Genomic DNA, 17,661 nt, shown 5'->3' with positions numbered 1-17,661 from the left:
ACAGGCCGATAGAACAGTGCCTGGTGATGTCTACTCAGCGGAAGCACATGACAGGCAGGCCTCCGGAGATTTATTTGTAGGTAAAGTTACAGAGTCTTACAAAGCTGGGCCAACAAGTATTTCATATGATTATTGATTTTGATCGCACCTAATTGTTTAAACTTGGGAAAAGTGAGGTTGTACTGCCATTTGCTAGCGTTTTCCTTAGTATAAAGAAATAACAGGAAAAAAAAGATCAAAAATGACAAACCAAAATGACAATGGCACATAAAATATTATAGGTACAAAGACTCTACACCAGTAACTACTATACCTAAAGGAAACAAAAGTTGTTTCCATTAATACAGAATAAGGTACTTACCAATATGTATAAGATATGAATAATCCTTGATAACTGTTTCTGCTCTAAAGGAATCATCCCGGTGATCAGCTATTACTGAGTCTAAATAGATATCCTTAAATGGAAACCAAAAAGAGAAAGATTAAAAAGTAAACTTTTCACCAAACTCCTATTACTATACTTTTAAGCTGATCAGTGAAAGTTCATATGGTACTTATTTACAGAACCCACAAGCTAAATACACATTATTCCTGTTTTTTTCTCTCTCATACAACCCAGTTCTTCTCCTGCAAAGTATATATCACAATTTTAACTATGCATTTGTCTATGCTTAATGTCTACCTTACACACTCGTCTTTAAGCTCTAAGTGTAAGGGGCAGAATATTGTCTTCAGAATATTGCTCAGCACCAAGGAGGTGCTCAAATATTTGTTGAATAAATAATTTGGAAAAAAAATTAGAATCAGACAAGAAGCCAAGATATCTGTGTTCATTTTTATCTTTCCGCTATTATGTGACACTGTGCAAATAACACAACCTCTTAGGCTCAGCTTATCAAAAATGATAATAATAATAAATTCACTAACAAATTTTTAGTTGTCTCTAGTTTCTACGTAGCTTTGGTGCAAGTTATTCACCATACACTGAATACATTACTCCACGTAGAAACCTTCCCCCTTCCCGTAATCATCCATCCTCTGCGCTTCACTGATATCACCAATGAGAGCACACAGACCCCAACCTCGCCAGGCCCTGTCCTCTTGGTTCAGGACTGCCTGGTTAGGAGACAATACCGAGAGGCAGTGGAAGGCGGGACAAGCAGTGCCTCTCTGGGCCTCTTGGCTCTTTCAGGCAGAGGCTGGTCACTTCTGCGGAGCCATCAAATCCTGCTGCAGGAGTAGGAGGCACTCACCAGCTCAGATGTGGTTCTGCTACTACAGAAGTAGCATGAGTTCTCAGAAATTCCTAGCTGCCAGAACTTGTCTTTAAATCTCCACAGTTCCTCAAGTGTGGGAACCTTGCCAGTTGCTGGAGGATGTGTCTGGAGATGTTGTAAGTTGCCTGCTTATTTATCTGATTTCCCAGCTGGACTGTAAGCCTGGTGAGAGTTCAGTCTCTATGAATCTGGCCCATCATTAGATTCCTGAATTCTACGATGGTGTTCAAAATGAAGCAGGGATTCAATAAACACTTAGTGAATGAATTAACTCCTTAATTTTAGTTTTCAGAGGGCATTAACTGAACCCCGTTAGTGGCTTAAGCATACTAAGCTCCAGCAGTACAGCCTCTCCTGGCTCTTGAATTCCAATTTAAGTGCAGGAAATTAGTTCATATGGTGAAGTTAAACTGGGACTCTCACTGCTGTTATCCATGCTTAAACACAAAAAAAATCACAGAAGAGCACATAAAATATACAAATATGCTTCTTCCTAGTCTATTTTTTCCCTAAGGTGCTATGGCATGGTTGTTAAGAGCATACACTATGGAGCCAGCCTGCCTGGGTTCAAAATGCTAGATCTGCCACTTACCGCGTGACTTTGGGTAAATTACTTAATTTCTGTTTCCTCATCTGTAAAATAGGGGTAACGAAAGGATCTACCTCACAGAGTTGCTCTAAGTTAATACAAGAAGAGCTCTTAGAAAAGTACACCTGCGCATAGCTAACATTTATTATTTACTTTTTTGTTTTTTTCTGATCTTAAAAATGTGTTTACCTTCTGTTTAGTATATATGACAATGGTGACTAAAGCATCTGTTTGGAACCAGTCATAGCTGTAAAATATTTTAAAAAGAATAAATAATCATGTGCATTAACATATATTAAATCATTAAATATATAATTTTAAAACATATACAGTTTAAAAATATCAACTATGACACAATAAATACATGATTTAAAACATACAGTTCAAAATCTACAGTGAGAAATATATTTCTCTAGGTAAAGTTTTTTTCCTAAATAATCAGTGGTGTTACCATGAAATAAATAATAAAGCAATTATTTCTCAACTTAAAATACTTATACTTCCATGTATTCTAACTTAGATAAAAACAAACAAGATCCTTGACAAGGCACTTTTTATAAAGGTTACACATCTAAAATTCCTTTTATCAGAGCAGTAACACAACATGTTTTCTGAAGAAGCATGACAAAATCTACATGCTTATTACCTTCACTCCTCCCTGTCACAAACATATTTTTACTCCTCAAGAAATTAACTCACCAAGGATGCTTAATGGTCAACAGTAAAAACTTAAGGAAAAACTAAGTCTTCGGTTCTGTAATAGCTATTGATCAAATTGATTCTGTTTTTGCACTTACTACCTGTATACAGGCCCCCAATGTGAATGCTAGGAGGTATCCTGAGGCCCTTAACTTAAAATTGAATATGAAATAATTTAACAGGTAAAGCAAGTAGAGCCGGAAGCTGCTGTTATAGACTCACAATAGGGGGAAAGGTGGTAAGAGAAAGACTACAAATAACACACATAACCCTAAGGGCATCTGAAATATCATTAACAAACATATACATGGATTGCTTAATTTACTAAGACAGGGTACAATACATTCTGAAGGATTTCCATTAAAAACTGATAAAGCAAACTAGACACACAAAAAATAGAGTAGTTGAATAAATTATGGATATTCTATGATCAATCTCCATCACATGATAGAATACAGACAAAAAATGCTTTTGCAGAATCTTTCATGACATAGGAAATTGATCATAGAATATACTGTAATACTGTATTATCGAAATAGAATAGTATGGAAATAGGTATCACATGAATAAACTGTGTGGAATAAACCAAATATTAGAAGAGTCTATATCCAGAGTTGATGGGATTACAACTGATTTTATCACTTTCTTTTGTATTTCTATTTTCCAAGTTTTCTACCATGAATGTATATTTTATAATCAGAAAAAATAGTTCTGAATAGTTCTTTTTTAATGTTGTGATGTTTAAAATGGGTTAAACTTCGGTTATGTTAAAAATTCATATTTATGGAACAGCTCATTCTCCAGCAATGCCTGATAAATGAGGCACTACAGTTCTTGTGTCAAAGAAGCATAATTAATATAATAAGCAATAAATCAAACTTAGAGCCATTTTTTTAACATGTATATTTTGGTGTAGAACTGATTACGCTTTAAAAAAGTAAAACAAAGATGCATACCTTGGAGAACTAGGCCCTTCTTTGGCAAGTGGATCTGTCACTTGGCTCTTGGGAAGCATGCCTTCACAAAGAAAAACAAACAAAATAGCTACAGTTCATCCATGTAGCATTTTTCGTTTTTTCCCCCATCTTTTCAGTCAACTTCTTATTGAAATATTATGAAAGGACACAAGTCATAAATGTACTATTCAATGGATTTTCATAAGTAAAACATACTCTTGTAGCCAGCACCTCCCTGTGCCTCCTTCCACTCAGCACCCCTCCCCCAAGGGTAACCACTATTCTTTTAACATCATGAATAGTTTTTGCCTGCATTTGGCCTTTATAAAAAATGGAATCATAAAATATGTTCTCTTTTGGTCTGGCTTTTTTGGTCCAGCTCTATAGACATTTCAGTTAATGTCAAATCAGCATGATTAATAGTAAACAATAAATCAGGTCTGGAGCTTTCTGAGATTTTATCCAGGATGCTGAATACATCAGTAGTTTGTTCCTTTTTATTACTGAGTATTACTACACTGTATGAACATACCATATACCGGAATCTATTCATTCTCCTGTTGATGGACATTTGGGCAGTTTTTAGCTGTTACGTATAGTGCTGTTATAAATGTTCTTGTACATGTACATATACATTCTTAAAGAACATCCATCTACATTTCTGGTAGGTATACAGGACATGTATATGTTTAGCTTTAGTAAATACTGCTAAACAGTTTTCCAAAGTGGTCGTATCAATTTACACTTTCTACCAGAAGTGTATGGGAGCCCTGTTGTTCCACCACCTTGCTGACACGTGGTATTCTGTCTTTTTTCATTTTAGACATTCTTGTGGATGTGCCCCAGCATCAAATTTTATTTTTTATTTTTATTTTTTTAAAGATTTAATTTTTAATTTATTTTTGGCTGCATTGGGTCTTCGTTGCTGCACGCGGGCCTTCTCTAGTTGTGGTGAGCTGGGGTTACTCTTCATTGTGATGCACGGGCTTCTCATTGGGGTGGCTTCTCTTGTTGTGGAGCACGGGCTCTAGGCACACAGGCTTCAGTAGCTGTGGCTCATGAGCTCTAGAGCACAGGCTCAGTAGTTGTGGCTCACGGGCTTAGCTGCTCCGCGGCATGTGGGATCTTCCCGGACCAGGGCTCAAACCACTGTCCCCCGCACTGGCAGGCGGATTCTTAACCACTGAGCCACCAGGGAAGTCCTCAACATCACATTTTCAAGGCTCTGGTTTTCTCACTGTTTTCGAAAACTCTGAGAACACGGAAGAGCTCCAAAGATACTATCAGTGATACTGTCAGACAAACAACTTCAGGTGTTACATCACAAATTGCATAAAGTAGTCTACAATAAGACAATCTTTTCTAGTTAAAAAAGAAAAGGTAATTCATCTGGCAATCCAGCTTATTAGCTGCATTTCTATAACTTTCTTGTGCAAACAGGGAGGGAAAAAAACCCAATTTTTAAACATACATTAGTAATACGGTTCAGTCAGAGCAGCCCCGTGCATTTCGTAAGTGTCATACCAAATTTTTTGGGGGTTAGTGGCACTGTCAGTCATAATTCCAAGTCATACTGAACGGCTGAGGAAGCCAGAGCTACCGAGCCCAGAGGAGGGGAGATTAATAGGCTGGCTACTCAGCATCTGTGTAGACACTGGAAGAGCACCCCGTGCCTGAGGGAGGGACACGTTCAGCCTGGCCTCTGAGGGTGGAACTCCTAGTCACCATGAGTATTCAAGCTGAGGGCAGATGAACACATGTTCAGGGATGTTATAGAAGGGATTATGGTAAGAGTCAGGGCTGTTCGATGCTTTCTGACCCCCTGGAGGGGTGGGAAAGGGAGGGTGGGAGGGAGGCTCGAGAGGGAGGGCATATGGGGAGATACATGTATGCATATGGCTGATTCACTTTGCTGTACAGTGGAAACTAACAACATTGTAAAGCAATTATACTCCAATAAAGATTATATAAAAAGAGAATGTAAACAGTAATTACACTCCTGAAAAAAATCTATCCTATAAAATAAAAACATCAATATATAAAGATGAAAAATAAAAGGAGGGCTGCAATAAGGGATCTACAAAGTTCTCTGCCAAATCCTCTAAGCTTAGGCAAGTAAACACATCCTCCGTATAAAAAATATCTAAATACCCCAAATAATTCTGTGAGGCAATATTGTACACAGTCACGTGAATATGATTCATTTTTTACTATAAATGTATATGACTTACCGTTTAAGAGTCTCTTTTCCTCGTGATAGTCTGTACAGTGGTTTAGAAAAAAAGTTAGGTAAGAATATTGTAACATCAGAGAGAAGATCGGTTAATATTATTGAGTTAAAGGTAACAGCCCTCTTCTTGAAGGGCTTTCTTCCGAGGCCTGAGGAGAGAAATAAGGCTGATAAACAGATGGCCTATGCTTTAAGTAAGAAATTTCATCTCTGAAGACTGCAGGCCACTTCTGCAGGCATTTGTCTCCAATTTCACTGGGCTTTTTCCTCCTTCTTTGGACATTTTTGCTCTAATACCTTGGTTTATTTCTTTAGAAAGCACATAAAGACCCAAGTTTTGTCCTGATCATCATATTCTAAATTAGTTAAAACTATCCAAAGTTTATTAGATTACACTTTATATATGAAACATACATATTAACCCAAAGAAAGACACCTTATTATCTTTCCTATCTAGGTGAGCAGTTAAAATGATTATTATTACTCCAAATTTAAATGGCCAAAATGCTGAAAATATCTTAAGACTTTCACTTGTATATCAGTGCAATCAATCATCAGGGGTACAAGCCAGAAAAAAATGTAATGGGTGTTTCCTTTCAGGATGGCAGCCAGCTCACAAATCTATATTATATTTTGATCACCGCAAGTTTTATAACCATATGTCAAAATAAAACGCTCAGCAAGTTGCCAGAGTTTAAAAAAAAAAAGAATGCCAAGCTAACACAAAATATCCAAGTAGTAAACTAAATTGATAGACATTACTTGTTAAGGTGACATCATCTTGTTTTGTAGAAAAAGAAACCAAAGTCCGTATATCAAAGCTTTCAAATTTTTTTATGTTCTGATTTTCAATCAGCCAGAGATCCCATAATTACTACCACTTCACTCACATGCCATAAAATACCCATGATTAAGGAGGTCAGATAACCATTCTTTTTATTTTCCCCTTTTTACTGAAATAAGTTCATAGCTGAAAGGGATCTTAACAACATACACCAAATTTATCATCCGCTCCCCTCATTAAAGGCTGAAAATCAGAGGTCAGGACTTGAATGAACCCCACAGCTCTTTAGCAGCAAAGTCAAGATTAAACTTCATCTCCCCTGAAACTAAGCGCCATTTTTCTTAACATGCCATTGTGAGAGATAATACTTTCTGAAAAGACACAGGACCTGAAAACCATTTAAATTATGCCTCAAAATGAGCTTTGTTTTTCAACTGCCAGATGAAAATCTAGTCATTAGTTTGCAAGGGATCACTGATGTCCCTGCTTGCTGACTTACTTTCATACAATTTCATCTGTCTTTGCTACTGCAGTTGTGATCATTCGTTTTATAAATATCTTAGAACAATAGCAAACTCACAGTAACATAAGTAAATTAAACCCAGTTTCAGTGTACAACATAGTTGGCAGTTTGATGAATCTCATTTATCATGTAAAACAACTTGTTTTTATCTAAGAGGCTCAGATTTTGAAAACTTGTCCCCAGGGAATTTGTTTCTAGGGAAAAAATATGCCATCTCATATGATTACTTCCTGTCTGATGTGAATTGATTTGAACCTGTCAGAACTTTATGGATCCTGCTACGTTATTCATTTTTTTCTGAGTCTTTTTTTTCTTTAATAAAAGAAGTATCAGTAGGAAGAGAACATCTAGCTAAATGATCTAAAATATCTTTAAAACTCCACTAGTGGGCTTCCCTGGTGGCACAGTGGTTGGGAGTCCGCCTGCCGATGCTGGGGACATGGGTTCATGCCCCGGTCCGGGAGGATCCCACGTGCCACAGAGCAGCTGGGCCCGCGAGCCATGGCCACTGAGCCTGCGCGTCCGGAGCCTGCGCTCCGCAACGGGAGAGGGGAGAGGCCACAACAGTGAGAGGCCCACGTACCACAAAAAAAAAAAAAAACTCCACTAGTGTACTTTTGCAACTCTTTTTGAAAACTGAGTCACAGAAATACGAGAGGCTGTTTTTACTGCTAAGCACATTTACATCAGAGTTACTCTAGGCACATGAGATACTTTCCTCTCTAACAAGAAATCTAACATTCTGTCTTGATACCTAATTCCATCATTCGGTTGGCTCCATGGCCAAGAAAATTTGCATCTTCTTATAATATTGGTTAGACTGCATTACTCTGATCAGAGCCTCTGCTTTCTGGAAAGGTCAGAGTCCTTTAGAAGGCTGGAGCTGTGATCTATCAGCATTCAACTCTTCTTTGGTAAGAGGGCCGGCGACAATTTTTAATTGCGACCCCAATCTAGTTTACCTCTTCTAAGTGGAGCCACAGAAGGATCCCCTGGGATGGGGAAGTTAAAAAACAAGCAAACAAACAAACCCTGTCTTACTAGTATACTGATTCATTTAACAAATACCTGTTGACCATCACCTTAATAGGGATAGTGACACAATATGAAACCCCTTGGATAAAAAGTTAGGAAAATACGACTATATGTTCAGTTTGCTTATACATGCGTAATGATGATTTGGAAGGATACACAATAACACGGTTACCTGCATCTGTGCACAGAAGGGAAAAGGGTAGGTGGGAGACAAAGGTATGACCATGGCACTTCTCATTCTGGAATCGTGAATGTATTACTGAAAAAATTTAAAAAACTAAATTGGAAACTTCAATATGGTCTTTTCAATATGATATGATAAATGTTTTAAAAGAGATATATAGAAGGTGGCATGGAAGCACAGGGATGAGGGAGGGCACTGTTACTTGAAATATGAAAGGACTTCATTGAGGAAATAATATTTTAGCTACATTTTGAAAATATGTAAGCATTTTTCAGGAGGCCCTGAACAAAAAACATTCTAGGAAGACAAACACCGCACTTTTACATCTGAATGTCATATTTATCCATAGCTACATACCCCACCTTCCTTTCTCACTCCAAAAGGCTGATGTCACGTAACCATCAGATAGGAGCTCCGTCTTTTTACCAGGGATCTTAGTCACAAAATCCAAAGTGTACCATTCTCCCTTTACTGCTTTGCCTGGCCAGAAGACTCCCTGGTTCTCTACAATGTGTTTAATAACCATTTTTCTCTAGAAATTCTTCCTCATCTCTAAAGAGAACTAACTCTTCATAACACAACTGAGGCCTAATTCTTGGTTTTGTTTCCGAAGTCATAAACCCATTTCTCAAATTCTATAAAATTTAATAATTTATGTATTTCTAAACTATCCTTCTCTTTTACTCTCCTTAATTTATCGTTGTAAATATCCTCTGAATCATCTTCAAATTTTGTACATCTCTCAAACTTCAAGGCCCAGAAGTTTACTCCTTATCCTAGAAGTAGTCTACTAGCAGAATTAAAATAAAGGTTTAATAGTTCAAACACATACTCTGAAAAATTCCAGGATTAAAAAGTTCTAAAAGTACCAGACTATATAGTTACTTATTCCTGGTCAGTTTTTCTCTCCACGATTCATTTAACTAATCACAGCAAATACTGCATTTTTAGAAGTTTGTATTTTCTGCTTTCAAGGCTATACTTGTCACTTTTTATTCAATTCTCCAATTTATTAGTTATTTTCTACTCTTGTCCTATCCTCAGAGGGATTAACCACTCCTTTCTTATTTGGTATTACCCATACACAAATATACACATGTTCAAAAATCATTTTTCAGGACTTCCCTGGTGGTCCAGTGGCTAAGATTCCACGCTCCCAGTGCAGGGGGCCCGGGTTCAATCCCACATGCCGCAACTAAAGATCCCGCGTGCTGCAACTAAGACCCGACACGGCCAAATAAATAAATAAATATTTTTTAAAAAGCACGTTAAAAACAATCATTTCTCGCTGAAAACAAAACAAATACTAACTTAAACCAAACACTGGCCAGTCACAATCTGATGGCAAGACCCACTTCCTGCTCAGGCCTGCATCTGCCCCCTGACCGGGGACTTCTCACCCCCCATTTTTAATTACCTGTCCCTTATATCTTTCTGGCAGGAATCACTCAGACAGTGGGACCTATAGCACAAAAGCAAATGAAGGTAGCCTGGCTGAGAAAGCAAATCTGCTCAGCCAGTAAAGTCCACTTCACCATGACACGCACCCCTTTCTCTCCACTAGTAACTGTCTTGCTTCCACCGTACTGAGCCTCTGAGCTTGTGCTCTGTCCACCCACTTGAGCCCTGAACTGTCCCCATCTTATCAATGAGGAAACGGTAGCTCCTAGAAGAGGGAACTTTGACTGACTATACAGAAGCTGACCTCCCAGCTGGCAGCCAGCCCACCCAATTAGTGATGCCACTAATACCATCATTTTTAAGAATAAAAAACTAATTCATATATGAGGGTTTCTCCATGTCAGCACTAGGAACATTTGGGGCCGGACGATTCTTCGTCGTGGGAGTGTATCCTGTGCCTTGTAGGGTATCTAGCAGCACCCCTGACCTCTCCTCTACCCAAGGGAATGCCAGTAGCATCTAGTTCAGCCGTGACAACCAAATCATCTCCAGACATTGCCAAATGTCCACTGGGGAGCAAACTCAACCCAGGTTGAACCACTGGCATATACCAAAGAGAAATAAATTAGTTGAAAGAGGATAACTTTAATGAGGTGATTTTCTGCCTCACAAAAGGAAGCACCCAGGATTTCTCTCAATGGTGGGCTTCTCCTATTAAATAACTGTAGCCTTTAAGGAAGGTACATATACCTACAAGCCTCAGGATCTTCCCTTTTAAACTGACGGTGTTAGAACAGCTCTAAATCCCTCTTCCACCTCAAAAGTATTCTACTGATCTATGGTTCTAAGTGCTTTATAGTCAGCAAGCGCTTGTGAAAACTAAAAACATAAAGTATTAGAAACCATGATAAAACAATGAGAAATTAAGAAGAAACATTCCTGACACTGGGCTATGCCATTAGAAAATGTGACTATTTTACGGAATGGCCATCATTAAAAACTCTACAAATAACGAATGCTGGAGAGGAGACGATGTGGAGAAAAGGGAACCCTCCTACACTGTGGGTAGGAATGTAAACTGGTGCAGCCACTATGGGAAACAGTACGGAGGTTCCTCAGAAAACTAACAGTAGAGCTACCATATGATCCAGCAATCCCACTCCTGGGCATATATGTGGAAAAAACTCTAATTCAAAAAGATACATGCACCCCTATGTTCACAGCAGCACTAGTCACAATAGCCAAGACATGGAAACAACCTAAATATCCATCGAGAGATGAGTGGATAAAGAGGATGTGGTACATATATACAATGGAATATTACTCAGCCATAAAAATGAATGAAATAATGCCATTTGCAGCAACATGGATGGACCTAGAGATTACCATACTAAGTGAAGTAAGCCAGAACAAGAAAGACAAATACCATATGATATCACTTATATGTGGAATCTAAAATATGACGCAAATGAACCTATCTATGAAACAGAAAAAGACTCATAGAGAACGGACTGGTGGTTGCCAAGGCGGAGGGGGTGGGGGAGGGATGGAGTGGGAGGTTGGGTTTAGCAGATGGAAGCTTTTATATATAGAACTGGATAAACAGCAAGCTCCTACTGTACAGCACAGAGAACTATATTCAATATCCTATGATAACTCATAATGGAAAAGAATATTAAAAAAAGAATGTGTGTGTGTATATACATAACTAAATCACTTTTCTGTATAGCAGAAATTAACACAATACTGTAAATCAACTATATTTCAATAAAAAAATATATATAAAGAAAATGTGACTATTTTTAAAATATAATATATTAAAATTTTAAGAGTGCATTTATGATCTGGTACAGTGCTGTCCAGAAGAAATATAATGCAAGCCACAAATATAATTTAAAATTTTCTAATAACCATATTAACTATGTACAAAGAAACAGGTCAAATTAATTTTAATAATATATTTTCTCTTAATGCAACATATCCAGAATCTTGTCATTTCAACATGTAATCAATGTAAAGTTGTTAGATATTTTACATTCTTTTTTTCATCCTAAGTCTTGAAATGCGGTATTTTACGCTTGTAGCACATCTCAATTTGGAGAGTATTTCCATACTCAATAGCAGCCACATGTGGCCAGTGGCTATAATAATGACAGCAAAGGACTCAAAAAAGGGCAAAAAGAACATTTGTCACCTTTGCCAGAGAATGAAGTGTTCCACATAAATAATCAATAACTGAAGCTCACCTTTTCAAACAAAGTTTCTCCCTTTATTCATTATTGATATCTTTCTAAAGCACAATACAAACCACAATACTTTTTAAACAAAGGATTATAAAAAACCCACTGACTCTTCTCTTGATAATGACCCACTAGTACTATGTGTTTTATATTCTGACACTGTTAGCTCTCCTGTCTTCTTCTCAGATACCACTCCTACCCTAGAAGCCAGTAGATAAATGGAAAACTGTCCTCCCGGGACTGCTCAGCTGTGGGGATGCCTACAAAATGCTACTTCTGGCTCCTCCCTGCACTGGGGTCTGGCAGGTCACGCCACCTAAAAGATGGTGTCAAGGATCTCGTATTGAAAGAAGCCCATATATAACATTTCTCTTCAGTATATCCATCACCCCCCCAAACCCCTATAAATCCTCATGTCAGCAAGTCTCCACCTACTGTTTCCACTTCGTCTCTGTTTTCATCCTCTATTCCTACTTAATCTGTTTTCATCCTCTATTCCCACTTCATCTCTGTTTACACCTCTGTTCCCATTTCATCTAGAGAAGCTCTAGTTGTAGAGGGAACATAGTCTCTAATTTGATACAGTTAACAGTTTACTGCCTGCCCCTTGTTGTCTCAGTGTAACTACTAATAGAGGCTCCATTCATTCTCCAATCTGCCCCAGTTTGGACAATTACACGGTCACCCCACCTAATAGTCTCTATCCTTAAGTCTCACGCCAGCAGACTTCAAGGATCAATCTCTGCCTATAGACGAAAGGCATAGGAGGTACTGTTAAAACAACATTCACTTTAATTATCATGAACATTCTTGACACATTAAACCTTTCTCTTTAGTGTCTTTGTCCCTTTTATATGATCTACTAGTTCTGGTTAGCTTGGAGTTCAGACTGTTATCTTGCTGGATCTTAAGTCTCTACTGTTCCAAAAACCCGATCCATTTACTTGCAGTCAACAACTTTCCTGATTTGTAAAGTTCTTGTCTTTGCTTCCTAATGCCTTGCAAGTTCTCTCACATCACTACCTGCTACTGGCCTCATCTTAGCAAAACACTTATAATCCAAAAAGGCTTTATAGTGAAACAGAGATCCATAAACATGTTCTCACATGCCCTGTCAATAATAATGATAATACTTAATTTTTCCCAGAAGCAGAGCCATGGTAAGACACATGCTGATAATTATAGGGATACAAAGGAATAGAAAATGTAAGCAGCCTCAGTATTGCAGGAGCAGAGGGGCAAAAGTAGCCACCACAGCAATAACCACTTCTACTATTCCCACCACCTGTTGCTTCTAATGCATCAGGTGGTTAGCAAACATCATTTAATCCTCGCAATGACTTTGGGATGTTTCATTCTTAGACCCCATTTCACTGCTGAGCAAAAACACTCAGATCTGTTAACCGACGCTGAAGATCGACAGCTCATGAGTGTAATTTGAGGCGGAGATGAGATCTGAAGCCATGTTAGTTTCTATGAAACTTGTGCTTTTTCTACGGATCATGCAGCCTCAGGAACCAATACCAGGGCCAGAGACAGTGTGAAAAAGGAAACTTTTAATTTATGAATACACAGTATCTCAGAGTCCATTTCTCATCCTGGATAAGAAATATGTTTGCACTTCCCTGAACCAGGTGGTGAGAAGGAGAAGGAATATTCATTATGGTTTAGTTCTTCACCATTAGGATTTAGTCAGAAATCCCAGTTTCCTCAACCCTTCTGATTTTGGTTTCATAAATCTGTTTGTTTGTTTTTGTTAGTCTTAACTACCTTTATTTCATCCTTGTTGCTGAATGACTTTAGGCTGTCAGTTGTTTTCCCTCAGAACTTCCAAGATACTGCTCTCTTTGTCTCCTATTGATGTTCTAGTAAATTAGCAGTAACAGCTAGTAAATTACACTAGTAAATTAGCTGTCAATTTACTAATCACTGGTTTGTTAGTAAACCTATCTCTCTCTGGCTGTTGTCTTTGGTGTTCTGCAGTTTTACAATGAATAGTCTATGTGTGGATTTCTTTTTATTTATCTTGATTGGGGATTTGCTGAACTTGCTAAATCTGAGATTTGTGATTTACCAATTCTGGAAAAGTCTCAGCCATTCAGATGTTGCCTCCTCCTCATTCTCTCTACTACTTCCTTCTGGAAACCTGATGACAGGTGTTAGATCTTATTGCTCTGTCCTCTGCGTCTCTTGCATATTTTTCTATCATTTTGTTTCTATGCACCACATTCTGTTCAACGTCTGCTGCTCAGTCTGGCAGTTCACTCAACTCTTCTACTACGTCTAAACTCTAACTATTCATGCTATGCACTTTTTAATCTCACCAGCTCCACTTTTCATTTCTAGGAGTTCTATTTTTTTTTCAATTTTACATGATTATTTTAGCAGTCTCTTGCTTTACTCATGTTACCAATTCATTCTTATTTTCCTAATCACTTCAAACATAATTATTTTTATTCACAATTATTTTTATAATTCCTTGTATACAAATAATAAAGTCCAAGGGGTGGAATTCTGCTTTTGTTTCTGCTGACTTGCTTCCTCAAGTGTTGTTTAATTTTTCTACTGTACGCTAATAACTGCTGATGTGTCCCTGTGGGAATTTTAAGGGTTTTAGGTTGAAAGTTTGTTCCACCATTAAAAATGTGTACATAAATCTGCCAAGCAGGCAGGGAAACCAGTAATGGGAGACCATTGTATTTCTCGGTTTGAGGTTTATAAGACCACATAGGTGGTATATATATTGGAATTCCCAACTCTTACATGTGCAAGACTGTGGTTACAAATTCTCAAAGGAGATTTCTCTTTCCTCCATCACCTCATAAACAAGGTCAAGGCAGACTATCCTGACATCCCCCTTTGTTGTTGCACAGATTTCTTTTCAAGCCTTCCCATTTCACTGATCATACAGACTTCAAGAGTCAAGCCATAGGCAGGGATCTCAGCTCCAACGCCCTGCCTTTACAGACCCAAGATCCAGTCTCCCATTTCCTATGTGACCATTAAAATTCCCATGTGGCTCTACTTTCCAAGTATCTGATAAGTGCTTTGGGGAAATGGAGGTATCAGAACTAGCTTATCATCCTGGACTGCCGCTTCTAGCACCCCTCCTTTTTTTTTTTAATTAAATATCTGGGGAATTCCTTGTGGAATCTGCTCATTTTCAATGGTGTTTGCCGTATCTGATGAAACATTCTGAAGATAGATTATCTGTCTTTCATTTCCAGGGAGGAAGGAAGGAAACCAGAAAAATCCTCTTATTAATTTCATGTCTCCTATGACACAAAAGCCTAAGGAGCTGGCACACTTTCTGACCACACTGAATTACAGAGAAGCACATGACCTTTAGTACCAGACTGTGTAAACAAGATATGTAATGTTCAGGATGAGGTAAAATTAGTCAGTTAGAATCTTTCCTTAAGAACATGGCCCCTGCTGGCAGTGAATAGGTGAACTCAGGAGCAATTAAGAGAAGAAAGGGATTTGTTTACAAATGTAAACTGGTTTGGAAGGACTGCCAGACACTAAAGTTCAAACTAGTTTGCTTTTGGTATACACGCAGACCTCGTTTTATTGTGCTTTGCTTTGCTTTACTGCACTTCACGGATACTGCGTTTTTAAAAACTGAAGGTTTGGGGCAACCCTGCATTGAGCAAGTCTATTGGTGCCATTTTTCCAACCGCATTTGCTCGCTTCATGATTCTAGGGCACGTTTTGGTAATTCTGGCAATATTTCAAACCTTCTCACCACTACTGTATTTGTTACGGTGATCTGTGAGCAGTGCTCTGATGTTACCATGGTAACTATTTTGAGGCACCACAAACTGCACCCACATAAGACTGCAAGTTCAATCTATAAATATGTGTGATCTGACTGCTCCATCGACTGGCCAGTTCTCCATGTCTCTTCCTCTCCTTGGGCCTCCCTATTCCCTGAGACACAACCATCTGAAATTAGGCCCATTAATATAACCCTACAACGGCCTCTAAGTGTTCAAGTGAACGGAAGAGTCCCACGACTCTCCCTTTAAATCAAAAACTAGAAATGATTAGGCTTAGTGAGGAAGGCATGTCAAAAGCCAAGACAGTCTGAAAGCTAGGCCTCTTATACCAGACAGTCGGCCCAAGTGTGAATGCAAAGGGAAAGTTCTTGAAGGAAATCAAAAGTGCTACTCCAGGAAAGCAAAACAGCCTTACTGATGACATGGAGAAAGTTTTAGTGATCTGGATAGAAGATAAAACCAGCCACGACATTCCCTTCAGCCAAAGCCTAACTCAGAGCAAGACCCTAATCTCTTCAATTCTATGAAGGTCGAGAGAGGAGAGGAAGGTACAGAAGAAAAGTATGAAGCTAGCAGAGGTTGGTTCATGAAGTTTAAGGAGAGAAGCCATCTCTATAACATAAAAGTTCACAGGGAAGCAGCAAGAGCTGATGTAGAAGCTGTAGCATGTTATCCAGAAGATCTAGCTAAGATAATTAACGAAGGTGGCTACACTAAACAACAGATTTTCAGTGTAGATGAAACAGCCTTCTACTGGAAGAAGATGCCATCTAGGACCTTGATAGCTAGAGAGGAGAAGTCAATGCCTGGCTTCAATGCTTCAAAGGACAGGCTGACTCTCTTGTTAGGGTCTGATGCAGCTGCTGACTTGAAGTTGAAGCCAGGACTCACTTAACCATTCTGAAAATCTTAGGGCCCTTAAGAACTATGCTAAATCTACCCGGCCTGTGCTCTATAAATGGAATAATAAAGCATATCTGTTTATAATATGGTTTTCTGAATATTTTAACCCCACTGTTGAAAACTACTGCTCATAAAAGAAAGATTCCTTTCAAAATATTACTGCTCACTGACATTGCACCTGGTCACCCAGGATGTCTGATGGAGAAGTTCAATGAGATTCATGTTGTTTTCAGGCGTGCTGACACAACATCCAGTCTGCGGCCTGTGGATCAAGGAGTCGTTTAGATTTTCAAGTCTTATTATTTAAAAAATACATTTTGTAAGGCTATAGCTCCCACTGATAGTGAGTCCTCTGATGGATCTGGGCAAAGTCAACTGAAAACCTTCTGGAAAGAGTCACTATTCTAGATGCCATCAAGAACATTCCTGATTCATGGGAACAGGTCAAAGTAGCAACATTAACAGGAGATTGGAAGAAGTTGATTCTAACCCTCCTGGATGACTTTGAGGGGTTCAAGACTTCAGTGGAGGAAATAATTGCAGTCATGGTAGAAACAGCAAGAGAACTGAAATTAGAGGTGGAGCCTGAAGATGTGACTGACTTGCTACAATCCTTGCTACAATTTCATGATAAAACTTGAACAGATGAGGGGTTGCTTCTTACGGATGAGAAAAGAAAGTGGTTCCTGAGATGGAATCTACTCCTGGTGCAGATGCTGTTAAGACTGCTGAAATGACAACAAAGGATTTAGAATAGTACAGAAACTTAGTTGATAAAGCAGCAGCAGCGTTTGAGAGGACTGACTGATTTTGAAAGAAGTTCTACTGTGGGTAAAATGCTACCAAACATGTCTGCATTCTACAGAAAAATCGTCATGAAAGGAAGAATCAATCAACGTGGCAAACTTCACTGCTGTCTTATCTTAAGAAGTTGCCACGGCTACCCCAATTTCAGCAGCCACCACCCTGCTCAGTCAGCAGCCATCAGCATCAAGGCAAGACCCTCCACCAGCAGAAAGATTACAACTCTCTGAAGGCTCAGATGATGGTTAGCTTTT

At 38.6% G+C, this 17,661-nt stretch overlaps 1 protein-coding gene across 2 annotated transcripts in view; it reads right to left on the bottom strand.

The window, feature by feature from the left end:
* CYB5R4 (cytochrome b5 reductase 4) overlaps nt 1-17,661 on the bottom strand; it is an 82,645-nt gene that overhangs the window by 31,886 nt on the left and 33,098 nt on the right. For both annotated transcript variants that reach the window (XM_024757426.1, XM_024757425.1), the window contains exons 5-8: nt 5,753-5,782; nt 3,522-3,582; nt 2,056-2,113; nt 362-455 (exon numbers count right to left, since the gene is read on the bottom strand). In XM_024757426.1, coding sequence (XP_024613194.1) covers nt 362-455; nt 2,056-2,113; nt 3,522-3,582; nt 5,753-5,782 — 243 coding nt within the window. The remainder of the gene's footprint in view (nt 1-361; nt 456-2,055; nt 2,114-3,521; nt 3,583-5,752; nt 5,783-17,661) is intronic.

This window comes from Neophocaena asiaeorientalis, unplaced genomic scaffold (genome assembly GCF_003031525.2).
Source record: "Neophocaena asiaeorientalis asiaeorientalis breed wild unplaced genomic scaffold, Neophocaena_asiaeorientalis_V1.1 scaffold253, whole genome shotgun sequence".
NCBI lineage: Eukaryota > Metazoa > Chordata > Mammalia > Artiodactyla > Phocoenidae > Neophocaena > Neophocaena asiaeorientalis.
This window is presented reverse-complemented; position numbering and strand designations above follow the sequence as displayed.